The sequence below is a fragment of the Corylus avellana genome, chromosome 10 (genome assembly GCF_965113065.1).
Source record: "Corylus avellana chromosome 10, dhCorAvel1.hap1.2, whole genome shotgun sequence".
In the NCBI taxonomy this organism is placed as follows: Eukaryota; Viridiplantae; Streptophyta; class Magnoliopsida; order Fagales; family Betulaceae; genus Corylus; species Corylus avellana.
In genome coordinates, this window is record NC_142499.1 from 3,527,207 (window position 1) to 3,542,354 (window position 15,148).

General features: G+C 33.7%; 1 protein-coding gene and 1 long non-coding RNA gene across 2 annotated transcripts; both read right to left on the reverse strand.

Moving 5' to 3' along the window:
* Positions 1-3,759: 3,759 nt before the first annotated feature.
* On the reverse strand, positions 3,760-9,643 carry LOC132191755 (IQ domain-containing protein IQM3-like). Its single transcript, XM_059606844.2, has 10 exons — positions 9,549-9,643; positions 9,345-9,444; positions 9,133-9,198; positions 8,904-8,992; positions 7,866-7,953; positions 7,587-7,721; positions 7,232-7,324; positions 6,817-6,918; positions 6,695-6,712; positions 3,760-4,038 (listed from the first exon to the last, which is right to left on the reverse strand). Exons 1-10 carry the CDS (start codon positions 9,641-9,643, stop codon positions 3,760-3,762), a joined length of 1,065 nt encoding a protein of 354 aa, XP_059462827.2.
* A 1,928-nt stretch (positions 9,644-11,571) lies between these two features.
* Positions 11,572-12,439, reverse strand: LOC132162083 (uncharacterized). Its single transcript, XR_009438200.2, has 2 exons — positions 12,249-12,439; positions 11,572-11,986 (listed from the first exon to the last, which is right to left on the reverse strand). It is a non-coding gene; the product is annotated as an uncharacterized LOC132162083 (long non-coding RNA).
* Positions 12,440-15,148: the final 2,709 nt, after the last annotated feature.

The following is a 15,148-nucleotide window of genomic DNA, read 5'->3' on the forward strand; positions in this document are numbered from 1 at the left end:
TTAGCGTCCGGGCAACGTGCATGGCCCCACCAATGAAAGAGAGATTGTTTTGGACGTATTAAATGCATAATCTCGTGATTCTAGACCGTCCATCTCATTGGCTTGTGAGAGGTTGTATACCGTGGAGATACCCTAAAATTTTCATTAAATTGTAAAATAGTCTATTTTAAACGTATAAATAAAATAAATAATTAAAATTTATGAATTTAATAATTTAAAATTTAAAATAAAAATCGGTGTATAGAGGGCTGAAAATCAGTTGTGGTGTGGAGGGTCCACGTATCTTTGTTGTAGGTGGGGTCACAAGTGGGGCCGCAGTACTATGAAATTGGAATCAGAGCCGTTTTGCTTGTGACAATGATGTGCGTGTCTTTTCATAGGGAAGGGGTAAGATGGTAAATAAAAACAAAAACTACGTGCATTTGTGATGTACGAATCTTCGCTCTTGCTTACTGGACACCATAGGTCGTACTAATGGATTTTGTCCTTTTCTTGGCACGTGTCGAAACGATGTATATGCAACGTGGCATCCAGTTTTTCTTTTTTTCTTTTTTTTTTTTAACTGTGTTGCTGTTTTACTTTTTCTATAATGATAATGATAATGTCCATTTCAAAAGTTGAAGTTAAAAGCATTCACAGTAATTTTTTTGTTATTTTTTTTTTTATATTTAAGAATTTAAACTTTTTTTACTTTTCTATAATAAAATACACCCTAATAACTTTTCTTAATCATTTTTATATTATTAAAATATTTATTTTTTTAATTATATTATATATTTGAGAGGAAATATGAGAGAGAATTGTGAGATATGAGAGGAGAGAAGAGAGAATCAAAATTTTTTTTTTTTTAATAATCATAAGGATTGCAATAGTGGAACCCAAAATATTGGGTTCTACTGTAGTAACTTTAATGTTTAGGGTTTATTTATGAAGTATGCTGTGAAATGTTTTTTGTGATTTTTTAGACATATTCCATAAACTTAAGGAACAGACTCCATTGGGAATGCTCTAATAAAAAATTTGAAATATTTTGTATTGAAATATTAGATAGAGAATCCAAAGTGTTTTTGGTTTCGTACACATCGGGGTAAAATTGTAGTATTCACAATACTTAAGGAACCGACATAATATCGGTTGTGAGTATTTTTTTTTTTTTTACATTTTCTCTATATATAAGAAAAGAAAAGAGTTACAAAGAAATTGTTGGGAATACTCTAACTTCATATAGCTTATAGTCATGGGATGATGGGTATCACTTCTGATGCTTCTATTAATGTGGTGATTTCTTCGGATGAGGATTGGGATCGGACTGTTTCAGGCAGCTTAAGATGTAAAACTTACTTATCAAGGCATGTAAACTTTGTCACCCTTTTTTTAGGCTGTTCAAATTTTAGATTAACAAGGAATCCAATCCGATTTATTTTACCATTTTAAACACTATGATTAGGTGGAAAATGAATACAATTAAACAGCATTCTATTATACTTGGATGCACACCATGTGTTAGTGCTAATCCAAAAGGTGATATTCTTTTCCCCTTTATGTATTGTATGGACAAGCAAAGACAATACAATTGCACACTTCTGAAAAACAAAGTTCCATTATGGGATTGTAACATAGTTCAAGCAAATTTTGTTGGTATTTCAGAAAGAAAAAAAAAATGTAATTTTTGTTGGGATCTTACAACGGGAAAAGATGAATTCCTTTTAGCAATAATGTCCCAATTAAAAAAGAAAAAAAAAAATATAATAAAATAAAGGAGCTTAAAGAGATTCAAGATTGACTAGCTACACTTTTCCACACGTTAGTCTATTCTACTTAAAACGATGGCAAAAAGAAAAAGTTAAAAGAAGAAAACGTAACAAACACGTTGGAGAAGATGAAGAAAGAAACGTTTGTCATTTCCTGTAAAAAGGTACCCTTTAGGGTATAAGTAACATGTATTTTAATAGTTAAGAAGACAAAGTTTGAAGAAAATTTATTAAAAATGAAAAAAAATATGATTCTCACATATAATTTAAAAATGCATATGCATCTTACTTGCAAATAAACACATGATATTTTTTTAGATGAGGTTAAGAGAAAGAGAAAGAGAAGCGTTACACATTTCAAATTTTCTTCCTAAATAACATGTCACTATCTTATGAGATTTATTATTTTTTAAAGTTTATCACCAACTCATGGGATGGTGACACATCATTGGAAACCAACTTTTAGAAAGAAATTTTAGAATGTGTAGCATTCCAACCTAATTTGGATAAAAACTTTATCCAAATTACATATTGAAAGAATATATATCACTTTAATAAATTAAATTGAATTAAATTGAATAATTTTGTTCCGACCCAGTTTTAAGAAAAACCTTATCCAATTTTATTGCAACGAAAGTATGTGGTCACTTAAATGTACAAACTCTCTACAATTAGTTGTCTGAATGTATATGGATTAGGATAAATTTTGTTGGATATAGACTTTTAGTAATTTTGTTATTTGAATTATTAATAATCTAAAGAGTAGATGTGAGAGAATTTCAAAATTTACGTGTCCAAGCACCTATTAGGACAAATAGATTCTATAAATTATTAGAAATTTGAAAAATAATAAAAAAAAAAATAAAAATCCGAAAACAACTTTGCCAACTTAACAAGCAAGAAAGATAGGTGCAACTTCGACGCATTTCCCAACTGCCCCAAATTCATCTTCACGAATCATAAATGATGACTCAGAAACCACGTTTGTTAACACGACATCGCTGTCGCTATTAATGCCGGTCGTTAGTCTCTAAAGCCCGCCAATTCATTAGCTTCTATTTGTAGCCATTTAATGGCCAAAACAAACAACCTTCTGTCTGCATTGTCTGAGCTACATGAATAATAATAATAATGTGGGAAACATTAAATTTAGTCCTAAAATTTTATGATATTTCAATTTAGTTCTTAAATTTAGTGCGGTTTTTAGCATTGCTCTTAATAGATATGTCATGGTAGACCAATCAATTAATGCCACATGATTTTCGTTTGACATGTTATATGCCAACTATAAATGTCACATGGTGTAGTTTTAATTTTTATGTTGTTATTTATTTATTTGTAGTTTTAGGGCTTTAGATGCCCTTAAGACCTTCTATGGTGCTCTCCCGATATGGTTGCAGATTGATCTATGGTGTTTTTTGGACTCTGTGCTGATATCTCATTTTGTTGGCTTTTATTCTACCTTCATTAGTGTCTTCTCTGTTGCTTTGGTCTTCCTTTAGGTGTGCTGCTGCGACTTTTGTGTCGGGCTTCATAATGGGTTGTTGGACCTCTCAGGGTATGCGGTCCTTCTTATGCCTTGTGGTTGTGTCATATCTAGTGCGCCTTATCAAATCACCTTAATTAGTAGTCAAGTATCTTGATCTTTGTGCTAAGAATCTATAGGTCGCATCATTTATTTGATGCATTCTTTTTAAATTTTTGTTCACCTACACTTATGAGGTTGTGTTGAAACTTATTATTGAGTTGTCCAACATTTTGTTGTTCTTTGTAGTAATTTTTTTGTTAATGTACATATATAAAAATTAATGAAAATTAAGAAGCCTGTTTGTGTCATGAGAATAAGTTTTAAATGGCTTGTTTGTGCTATGTTCGTAACTCAGAAGCCACTAAGGTATTTGAGAGAATGTTCTACAAAGGAAATGAACAAAACAAATTTTGGCAAGAATTACTGCTGAATTATCTCATTAATTAATACAAAGTTGAACTTCCTTAGACAAGATGAATTTCAAAGGGAAGAGAAAATGGGGACACCTGGTAACGTGGCACCTGCATCAACAATGAAAATGTTGCCGGAGACATATTCAGAAGAGTCATGAATCAAGAATCGAACAATTGATGTTAATGCTGGATCTGAGGTGCCATAGGTTCTTAAAGGGACAGTCTTGTTGACAAAGTTTGGCAGCCAAGCTTTTTGCATAAGACCCTCAGTAATCTCAGATTTGAAAATCCCAGGTTCTATCGAATTCACTCTAATTTTGTGTACCCCCAATTCCAGGGCCATGGCCTGTCATGACAGAACACTTAGCAATCGTGAATGTAAATATAATAATATCATATTAATTCATAAAACTATAAAAATGAATTTCTCAAAAAGAAAAACATGTAGGCTTCTTTAGCCATATCCACACCCCTCAAAGAAAGTTGGATTTTAAAAGGATTCTGATCTCATCATTGCGAGTAGGAGTGGGCAAATTAACTGTCTACCAATTACCGACCGCCTACTAATGACGACCGAACCGAAATTAACCATCAAACTTCAAGGAACATAGCACCGTTTCTAAACGTAGAAGGTAAGTCTTTGACATTTTGCCAAATCTTGAGAGAGGTGGGTACAATTTATTCTTTGTAATCATTGGTGATCGAATGTTACAAAATTCTCAGTTAATTCTATTTCCTCTATCCTTGGAAAACAAATGAGAATCTTTGTTTAGATGGTTGGAAAGCCAAACAGATTTCAAGGGAGTAGTGCGGCTAGCTTAGGAAAGCAACTTAGCTTTCCAACCATCTATTATCTGATTCAGAAGGAACTCCATCTTGGTTCATGGGCTCTTCCATACAATGAAGAGAAATTGTGGTTTAATGGCAAACAAGCTTGAAATGGAGAAGGTCTAGGGTAACCTTAGGGACATCAAAATCTCACTCTCCATTGATTTCCCATCTTCTCTTTGCAGGTAGCTTGATTATGTTTTGTAGAGCTAATTCTGTTGAAACTTCTGCTATCAAAAGCTGTTTGGATCTCTATTGTATTTGGTCTGTTCAAAAGGTGAATTCTTCCAAATCCTCAATTTTATTCAACAAAAACACCAAACCTCAGGCTATCCATTCGGTTGAGGAAATATTTAGCCTCAAGAGGCTCCAGCTTCTCATCCTTCTCAATAGGTTTAAGAAAAATCCTTTGAAGACCTTATCTCCATTGTGAATTAAAGAATAAATGGTTGGAAAGCTAAGTTGTTTTCCCAAGCTAGCCGCACCATAATCATCAAATCGATCTGTTGCAGTTGCTCTTCCATCTTACACCATTATTACTGCTTCCACCATGAGTTCCATCCCCCTCAGGTTGTTGCTGTTGACAAGTTTATCTGGACACCTAGTAAAAATGGGGATTTATAAGCTTGCTCAGTCTATAAATCTCTCCAGCCTCCTCCCTCAGACAATCATCTCTCTGTTTAGGATTGGAAGAATTTATAGAAACTTAACATCCACCATAGACTAAAGCTATTATTGTGGAAGTTGCTTGGAATAGCATCCCCTCCCATAGCAATCTGTCTAGATTTTTTCCTCTGCATGATGATCAAGAAATCCTCTGCCCCCCGTTTGCAATTCAGCCCCAAAACTATTTTGCCACTTCTCTAGAGTCATCTGGAGACTCTACCTTTGGCCCATGAACGCTTTGAAATTCGGAGGTCAATCCATTGTTACTTGGATAAAAAATATCGTCCGACTTTCGACTCTCCTTTGGTTTTTGCCAAAGTGAATTTTGATGTTGCAATCAAAGAGACATTTTTTGCCTTAGCCATGGTGGGCTCCGACCCCGGGGGATCCATCCTCTTTGGTTGGCTTGTTCAGCCTTGGAACTTAAGCTAGATACCATAATACTGGAGGGTGACTCTTTGGCAGTGGTTCTTGCTATTCAGTTCAGCCACCTCACCAAGGATTGGAGGATTTCCCCCTTGATCTCCGACATCCTTGGCTCATTAGCTAAGCTTCACAATTGTGTTTTGGTTTTGGCACAATTTGCTTGTATTTGTATCTCTTTCTTAAAAAAAAAAACACTCAGAGCTTTATACATGCCCCATTTTGCTGATTGTTTGTCATGAAGTACATTGGTGCCACAAATTTCTTCATTTTACTCTTGTTTAAGGCACAAACCAATTCCCGCAACTCCATGTTCCAGCCTTATTTTCCTCTTTACTTTTAGTTTCAGATTTTTATTTTTTCTGTTTTTTTTTTGGCATTTCAATGTCAAGTTCTCGGAAAGGTACACATTATTGGTCTAACCAGCTTTTAAATTTGTTTCATTTTTGGCCTTTGGTGGGCAGCTGGAGAAGGCGATATCTGCCTTTGCGACCAACCAGCAATTACTGGATAGCAAGTATATTGATGGGTCAGCATGAAGTTTCTGAGCAAATGGCTATCATCATCGTTTATATTCAGTACTTCATTTGTTGATTTTCCTTCTTCTTTTTGTGAAGAAGTGTATGGTTCTTACATTTTGGACTTCTTTTCACAGCAAGTGCCAAGGAACTAGGAAGTAGATTAACCCTCCTCTCCATTTTGTTTATCGTATCTTAAATCTCTTTGAACGTCACAAGTATAAAACTAGAGAATATTTGTGAATTAAACATGTTCAATGCCGAAGTCACATGACGACATTAATTAGAAATTTTCTTCAGAGGCAATTTTGCTAAACATGCAGATGCAGTCAAATTTTCTATTCCCCCCAAACAAGGTACAAGCGGTTCCTCATAACATAACGAACAAGATGGAACAGAGTAGTAAAAGCAAGATAATTATTGAAGATAAATATCTGGTGAGTCTTCAAAGTGGTTTGAGCTTAACAACGTTATATTTGCAATCTGATTGCCCCTTATCTGTAAACCTCTACAACAACCGGCCGTTTTCCCCTTCGAACAATGCAGACCATACCGTCAAGTAATTACAAGCTCAACCGTTTCTATCTGAAAACAAGCAATGCAAACAATCATGGTCTCCAACTGGTCAAGCTTTTCAGGACCATTCAATTCCAAATTTCAAAGACAAACTAATGAGAGGGAACAGTTACCTGAACTCCATCAAGGTTTACTCCTTTTTCTTCTAGATAGGATAAAAAGCGGTTAAGGGTCTTTCTTCCAAGCCGGTAATGTCCACTATTATTAGAGATGAACTGAGACGTCAAAGCAATATTCAAGGATCAGATGCCATAGATTATATAACAAATATTTGATTCCGCTTGGGCAAAGTAGGATAGAAATGCTAATAATTTTGTTGTTCAAATTATTAGCAATTTTTACAAAAAAAATGTAAGTCTTATAAGGTCTACTCGTTTATGTTTGGGTAAGAGGACTCTATAAGAGCTCTTTTACATTTACTATTCGAATTGCAAGCAATTCAGACAACAAATAGCTAAGAATTCAGATCCGGGCAACTTACTGGCACTGCCAATAACTTTCTCATGCATGATTCCCTAAGAACTGTACCTTGAGAACTCCATGCTCTGCGTCTAGGCTTCCTGCAACTGTCGTAGCACCTCCAGCCAAGAAGCTAGAATGATGGAACCTTCCTTTCTCTTTCTATAAGGTATTAAGAATGGGATTTGGCTCGGATCCAATTTTAATTCAAATTAGACCCGTTGAGATTGTGACATGTGTTTCTTGTGTCATGTCATAAGACACGAGTCCCAATCTCAACAGATATAATTTCAATTGAAACTGAATCTACGCCAAATTCAAATTAAGAATGTGTTAATTGTCTGCAAAAATAGGAACATGAGAAACTTGTCCCAACAAACAAAAACAGAAACAAAAACATTTTCCCGCTTTTTCAATCTCTCACCTTACCCACATAGATTTTTCCCTTGGTGCACCTAACGAATATCCACTTCTCTCCTAGTGTATGAAGGTGATGTCTACTTTGCTCGTGAATAATTCTCCCCTCAGCAACGATGTATTCATATTGGATCCTCTCTAGCTAATTCCATTAAACAAACAGTCATCACAAAAACAATTGGGCCTTTGAAAATTCATTTATCATGCAACAAAATTCATTTCAAAGAATAAAGATACTCAATTTCATTAAATAAAAGCATTAAATTTGATCTATGGAAGCACATACAGGTCTAATGTACTTGACGCATTGTTCTCGGAGGTTTGATCTTGGGCATTCACTCAGATCGATATTTTTCCCAGCCCCTTGATCCAACCTGTGGAGTAATCAAGCAACAAACTGCCTCAATCCTTACTAGTTAATTACTAGCGCAAGTATTAGCGATGAGCAATGTTGGCTCATATTCTAAACGAGGAAGCAACTTTTTACTTTTGTCTCTAGTACTACTATAAAGGCCACAAAGACCGATGAGGGAGGATTCCAAATTATTTGATATAGGTCATATATGATGACATGAAGGTCCACATAGCGAGCAGTTAATTTTACAATATTGTAAAATTAATATATTAATATATAAGAATGGATGAATTTACTGAAAGGGTTAAATACTCTAGACCTCCTAGGGTTTTTCAATTTTATTTTTTCTCTCCTGGGGTTTTATTTTTATCATAAGAGGTCCCTGTGGTTTTGATAAGTGACCAAGTTAGTCCATCCGTTAGTTAATCGTTAGGACTAACACGTGGACCAATCAGACGTCGACACGTGGCACATTTTTAATTTTTTTAATTTTTTTTTTAAAAATATATATATATATATTAAAAAAATACATTTTTTTTAATTAAAAAAATATATATACATTTTTTTAAAAAAATTAAAAATGTGTCACGTGTCGACGTCTGATTGGTCCACGTGTCAGTCCTAACGGTCAACTAACGGATGGACTAATTTGGTCACTTATCAAAATCACAGGGACCTCCTGTGATAAAAATGAAACCCCAGAGGAGAAAAAATAAAGTTGGAAAACCCTAGGGGGGTCTGGAGTATTTAACCCTTACTGAAATTGAGGGTAAATTGTGAAATCAATATTCAAATTCATGATTTTTTGTTCTGATACCATATTAAATCATCACTATCTTAAAAACTTAAGCCGGTAAAAAAATAATAAATTAAATTATTTAATTAATATTTTCACACTCTAAATCAACAAAATAGCTGACAAAGCATTAGATATGAACATTAATTCCTTCAAGCATGAAATATCCTTACCAGTAGAAAAATTGCTGATCATCAGTGGACTTCAACCAATGTTTGAAGTACAAATATAAGCAATGCCCATAACGATGTCGTGGATCAATCTTCGGTTCCAAATATGTATATTTGAAGATTTGTATGAAATCAGGAAATAGGGTACAGTTCAAAATTTGCATAAATTTGAATTGGAGGAGATAAATTAAGTAAAGAGGGCTTATAAGAGATGGAAGAGACTATATATTACCGCTTCAATCCAATGCCGAAAAGCCAATATTTGTGCTTCGTCGTCTTCAAACGATTCACTGCCCACCTACTCAAAAAGTTCAGGGTTGGTTCCACAAGTTAGCCAGTTTCCGTTTAAAAAAGAAAAAGAATTTCATACTATTTATTCCATTTATATAACATTTGCTTTATATAGATTACAAAATGAATTTCAGTACATAAAATAAAGCCGACCAGAGAAGCATTAAAGCCGATCTGAGTCCACCGAGTATTCGAACTCTCGTCGAAGAAAGTCGTACTGCTGTTCTGTGACGCGAATCGAACCAGGCGCCTCCTAATTCATAATCATCATCATCATCATCATCATTTTTTTTCAGTTAACATTCAAGGAAAAAAAAAAACAGATAAATAAAAAAAAACACAAACTATATATAATACCAGTGCTTCATTATAATGGCGTCCGCTAACATGCGCCGGTGCCTAAAGCTCCGGTACGAGCTCTGCAACTTCACAGCAGCTTGAGAATCGTCCATTTTTGTCGCTGAGAGAGATTTGAAAGACATTATTTAGAGTTTCAGTTCTCAAGCTTTAAAATAGTCATTTCTCGGAATATTCCTCTATATTTTCTAAATCAAAGCCACAATATTTTTTATTTTTTCTCAAACCTAAACAAAAATCTAAAAAAAAAAAAAAAAGTTGCAAAAAGTTTTAACCGTCAAAGTTCGCCGGAGCGGACGCCGTCAGAGTTGCCGGAACCCACCGCCTCCCGCCAGAATCTGCTTCAGGGAGACGGAATACGCTTCCGGTAGCCGGAATCCGCTTCAGGTAACCGGAATCCACACTAGAAGATATGGTGCCACAATCCTCTCCTACACTCAAGACCACATCTGTCAAGAAGGACTCAAGTTATTGCACCAGAAGCTTCTAGTAATCACACAAGGAAACACGCACAGCAGGAGATCCATGAGTTATAGCCAAGAGTCTAATATACCTTCATAATTCTTTGTTTTATTTATTTTATTTTTTTTATATCTATTAATTACTTATTGTACGTAGGATATAATCATGCATGCCAAATGATGTTTCTCATGCTAGGTAAGTTTTGAGCGATGATTAGTATTTTTTAATATATATATTTTTTAAATATATTATTTTAATATTAAAAAATATGAAAAAACACGGGCGTACATCAAAATGATGTTTCTCATGCTAGCTAGGTTTTGAGTGATGATAGAGAGAATACGGGCGTGATGCGATATAACCATGCATGCAAAATGATGTTTCTCATGCTAGGTAAGTTTTGAGCGATGATTAGTATTTTTTAATATATATTTTTTTTAAATATATTATTTTAATATTAAAAAATATTAAAAAACACGGGTGTGCATCAAAATGATGTTTCTCATGCTAGCTAGGTTTAGAGTGATGATAGAGAGAACACGGACGTGCATCACACCTTTGTTTTTTAATATTTTTTAATATATATATTTTTTAATCATCACGCCCATATTTTTTAATATTTTTTAATATAAATATATTATTTTAATATTAAAAATATTAAAAAAAACGGGCGTGATGATTAAAAAAATATATATTAAAAAATATTAAAAAACATGGGCGTGCATCAAAATGATGTTTCTCATACTAGCTAAGTTTTGAGTAATGATAGAGAGAACACGGGTGTGCATCACGCCCGTGTTTTTTAATATTTTTTTAATCATCATGCCCATGTTTTTTAATATATATTTTTTTAAAATATATTATTTTAATATTAAAAAATATTAAAAAACACGGGCATGCATCAAAATGATGTTTCTCATGCTAACTAGGTTTTGAGTGATGATAGAGAGAACACGGGCGTGCATCACGCCCGTGCTTTTTAATATTTTTTAATATATATATTTTTAATTATAATATTAAAATATATTATTTTAATATTAAAAAATATTAAAAACATGAGCGTGCATCAAAATAATGTTTCTCATGCTACCTAGGTTTTGAGTGATGATAAAAAGAACACGGGTGTGTGCACGCCCGTGTTTTTTAATACTTTTTAATATATATTTTTTTAATTATAATATTAAAATATATTACTATAATATTAAAAAATATTAAAAAACACGGACGTGCATCAAAATGATGTTTTTCATGCTGGCTAGGTTTTGAGTGATGATAGAGAGAACACGAGCGTACACCACGAGTGAAAACTTTATATAAAATGCAAATTTTATAATAAGGATCCACTTATTGAAATAAATAAGAAAACTACTACTAATATAATTGAATCAATAGTCAATTTGCTAAGGCTCTCTTGCACAACTTCTTGTAGAATAAGGAGACTTTGGAAAATTCATAACTGCTACCTTAGTTCCCTCGCAAATTGTCAATTGAGATTACGTGTTCCCCGCTGCACTCCGTCATCTCAATTCTAAAATGCAAAATATTTACCTGCTCACCGGTCAAAACATATCAAATAGTTGCAATGAATCAATGACCAAGTACTTGTACAAATCTTAATTCAACATGCATTTACACTTTGAAAAAACTCTTATCACAAGATTCACCGATCAAAACTTAACAAATAGTTGCAATGAATCAATGACCAAATACTTGTGCTTATCTTAATTCAACATGCATTTACGCTTAGGAAAAACTCTATCACAAGATGGGGTTTTGCTCAACTACAAACAAAACGAAAGTTAGCAGTGAACATTCTGCCTAAAATTTCACATTTCTCCTTGAACGATATACAGGTCTTTAGCTTTCCATTTCTTCTTTTTCTTGAATCTAGTAGCATGGGATAGAACACTGGTACATCCAACACAAGAAAGACGCTCGTGACAAATTGAACCCTAAAAGACTTCAAGATGGAATTCCTGCGAATATTAACAAGAGAACAGTAAAATTAATTCAAATAATAGAATCTACAGAAACTTTATATGACTAAAACAAAACTGTATCTCACTCAGGCATTTTGACAAACATCTTACCTACGAATACAAAACACAACCAGCCAAAAACAACAGGAGATCTTTTGACAAATCACGAAAGAAAAAGGGTTTTGATTACACCCAAAATTTCCATAAATCCACCCAAACTTGGAGGAACGAGAGGGAAAGAGATGTGCCGTGTACGTACCTTTACTTTTTCTTAATTCTCCTCCTTTCTCTTATTTCACACTGATTTCTCTCTCCCTCTCCAGGTAGACCACGGCCCCCTTCGGAAACCCATTCGACGACGTGCTTCTCTCACCGTCGTCTGGGTCGGTGAAGCTGGGATTTTTTTTAGCTTGGCCTGAGGAAGAAGAAGGGAGCGGCAGAGGTGGGGTTTTTTTTGGGTTTTGAAATTTGAATGTGAAGTGTTTTTCTTTTGTTTTAAAGTTTGAACGCGTTCCTCGAGAAGACAAAAGACAGCTGTCATGTTTTGCACCCTTAGATGTAAAGAACGGTCAGGATTTAAACAAAAAACTGATGGGCAATTTTGTATGTATTGCCGGGGATCCTGATCCGTCTTTTCATGGGGATGGGGTAAGATGGTAAATAAAAACAGAAACTACGTGCATTTGTGATGTACGAATCTTCGCTCCCGCTTTCTGGACACCATAGGTCGTACACTCGTACTAATGGATTTTGTCCTTTTATTGGCACGTGTCGAAACGATGTATATGCAACGTGGCATCCAGGTTTTCCCGAAGGACCAACTATTTCTTTTTTTAATTTTTTTTTTTTTTTTTTTAGCTGTGTTGCTGTTTTACTTTTTCTATAATGATAATGACATGTTATTTTCAAAAGTTTAAGTTAATAAAAAAGTAAAAATATTTTATATTAAAATATTAGATTGATAATTCAAAGTTTTTTTTGGTTTCATACACGTTGGGTAAAATTGTAGTATTCATAATACTTAAGGAACCGACATAGTATCTGTTGTGGGTATTTATTTATTTATTTTTTTTTGATATTTCCTTTATATATAAGAAAAGAAAATAAAAGAATTATAAAGACACCGCTGGTAATGCTTTAACTTCATATAGTTTATGGTCATGGGATGATAGGTATCACTTCCTATGTTTCTATTAATGTGGTGATTTCTTCGGATGAGGATTGGGATCGGACTATTTCGGACAGCTTAAGATGTAAAATTTACTTATCAAGACATGTAAATTCTGTCACCCTTTTTTTAGGCTATTCGAATTTTAGATTAACAAGGAATCCAATCCGATTTCTTTTACCATTTTAAACACTATGATTAGGTGGAAAATGAATACAATTAAACAGCATTCTATTATACTTGGATGCACACCATGTGTTAGTGCTAATCCAAAAGGTGATATTCTTTTCCCCTTTATGTATTGTATGGACAAGCAAAGACAATACAATTGCACACTTCTGCAAAACAAAGTTCCATTATAGGATTGTACCATAGTTCAAGCAAATTTTGTCGGTATTTCAGAAGAAAAAAAAAAATGTAATTTTTGTTGGGATCTTATAATGGGAAAAGATGAATTCCTTTTAGCAATAGTGTCCAAATTAAAAAGAAAAATAAAGGAGCTTAAAGAGATTCATGATTGACTAGCCACTCTTTTCCACACGTTAGTCTATTATACTCAAAACGATGACAGAAAGAAAAAGTTAAAAGAAGAAAACGTAACAAACACGTTGGAGAAGATGAAGAAAGAAGTTTGTCATTTCCAGTAAAATGGTACCCTTTAGCGTATAAGTAACATGTATTTTTAGTAGTTAAGAAGACAAATTTACCAGAAAATTTATTAAAAATAAAAAATGTGACTCTCACATATAATTTAAAAATGCATGGGCATCTCACGTGCAAATAAACATGTGACATTTTTTTAGACGGGATTAAAAGAAATTATTCCAACCTAATTTGGAAAAAAATTTATCCATATCTGTGTTTACAAAATCAATCACTCCTGTTCTTAAAGATGTGAAAATTACATATTGTAAGAATATATATCAATTGAAGAATTTTTTCCCACCAAATTTTAAGAAAAACCTTATCCTATTTTTATTGCAATGAAAGTATGCGGTCACTTAAACGTACAAACTCTCGACAATTAGTTGTCCGAAGGTATATGGATTAGGATATATTTTGTTGGATACAGATTTTTAGTAATTTTATTATTTGAATTATTAATAATTCAAAGAGTAGATGTGAGAAAACTTCAATGAAATTTACGTGTCCGAGCACTTATTAGGACAAATAGATTCTATAAAGGGTTAAATACTAAATACTCTCATGGGGTTTCACAACTTTATTTTTTTTTCCCTTAGAGTTTGATTTTTATAATAGGAAGTCCCTGTGGTTTTGATAATAGAGCAAATTAATCATTTTGTCAGTTGACCGTTAGTTGACTTAATAGAATTCCACGTGGACCAATCAGATATTGACATGTGACACCTACTTAATTTTTTTAAAAAATTAAAAAAAAAAGTATTTAAAAAAAAAAAAACAAAACAAAACAAAAAGAAAAGGAAAAAAAATTGGGGGTGGCTCCCTTGGCCATTTGGGGGTGGCCTTGGCTCCAAGGGAGTGGCCGAGCCACCACGTTGGTGCGCAAGGGGGTGGCCGAGCCACCCCCAGTACCCACTGGGGGTGAGTTTCGGCCACACTCAGTACCCACTGAAACCACCCCCATCCGGCCAGATGGCCACCCCCAATTTTTTTTCCTTTTCTTTTTATTTTTTTTTAAAAACATTTTTTAATTTTAAAAAATTAATGAGGTGTCACGTGTCAACATCTGATTGGTCCATGTGAAATTCTGTTAAGTCAACTAACAGAATGACTAATTTGGTCTATTATTAAAATCACAGGGATCTCCTGTGATAAAAATCAAAGCCTAGGGAAAAAAAAAAAGTTGTAAAACCCTATAAGAGTATTTAGTATTTAACCCTTCTATAAATTATTAGAAATTTGAAAAATAATAAAAAATAAAATAAAAATCCGAATACAACTTTGCCAAGTTGCCAACTTAACAAGCAAGAAAAGATAGGTGCAACTTTGACGCATTTCCCAACTGCCCC

Excerpts from the sequence above, each read along its gene's own strand:
- LOC132191755 (XM_059606844.2), bottom strand. The coding sequence starts at position 9,643 with ATGGACGATTCTCAAGCTGCTGTGAAGTTGCAGAGCTCGTACCGGAGC. Across the intron at positions 7,325-7,586 it reads GAAAAATCTATGTGGGTAAG|AAAGAGAAAGGAAGGTTCCA; the intron begins GTGAGAGATTGA and ends AATACCTTATAG. Across the intron at positions 6,919-7,231 it reads CAGAGCATGGAGTTCTCAAG|TTCATCTCTAATAATAGTGG; the intron begins GTACAGTTCTTA and ends TTGACGTCTCAG.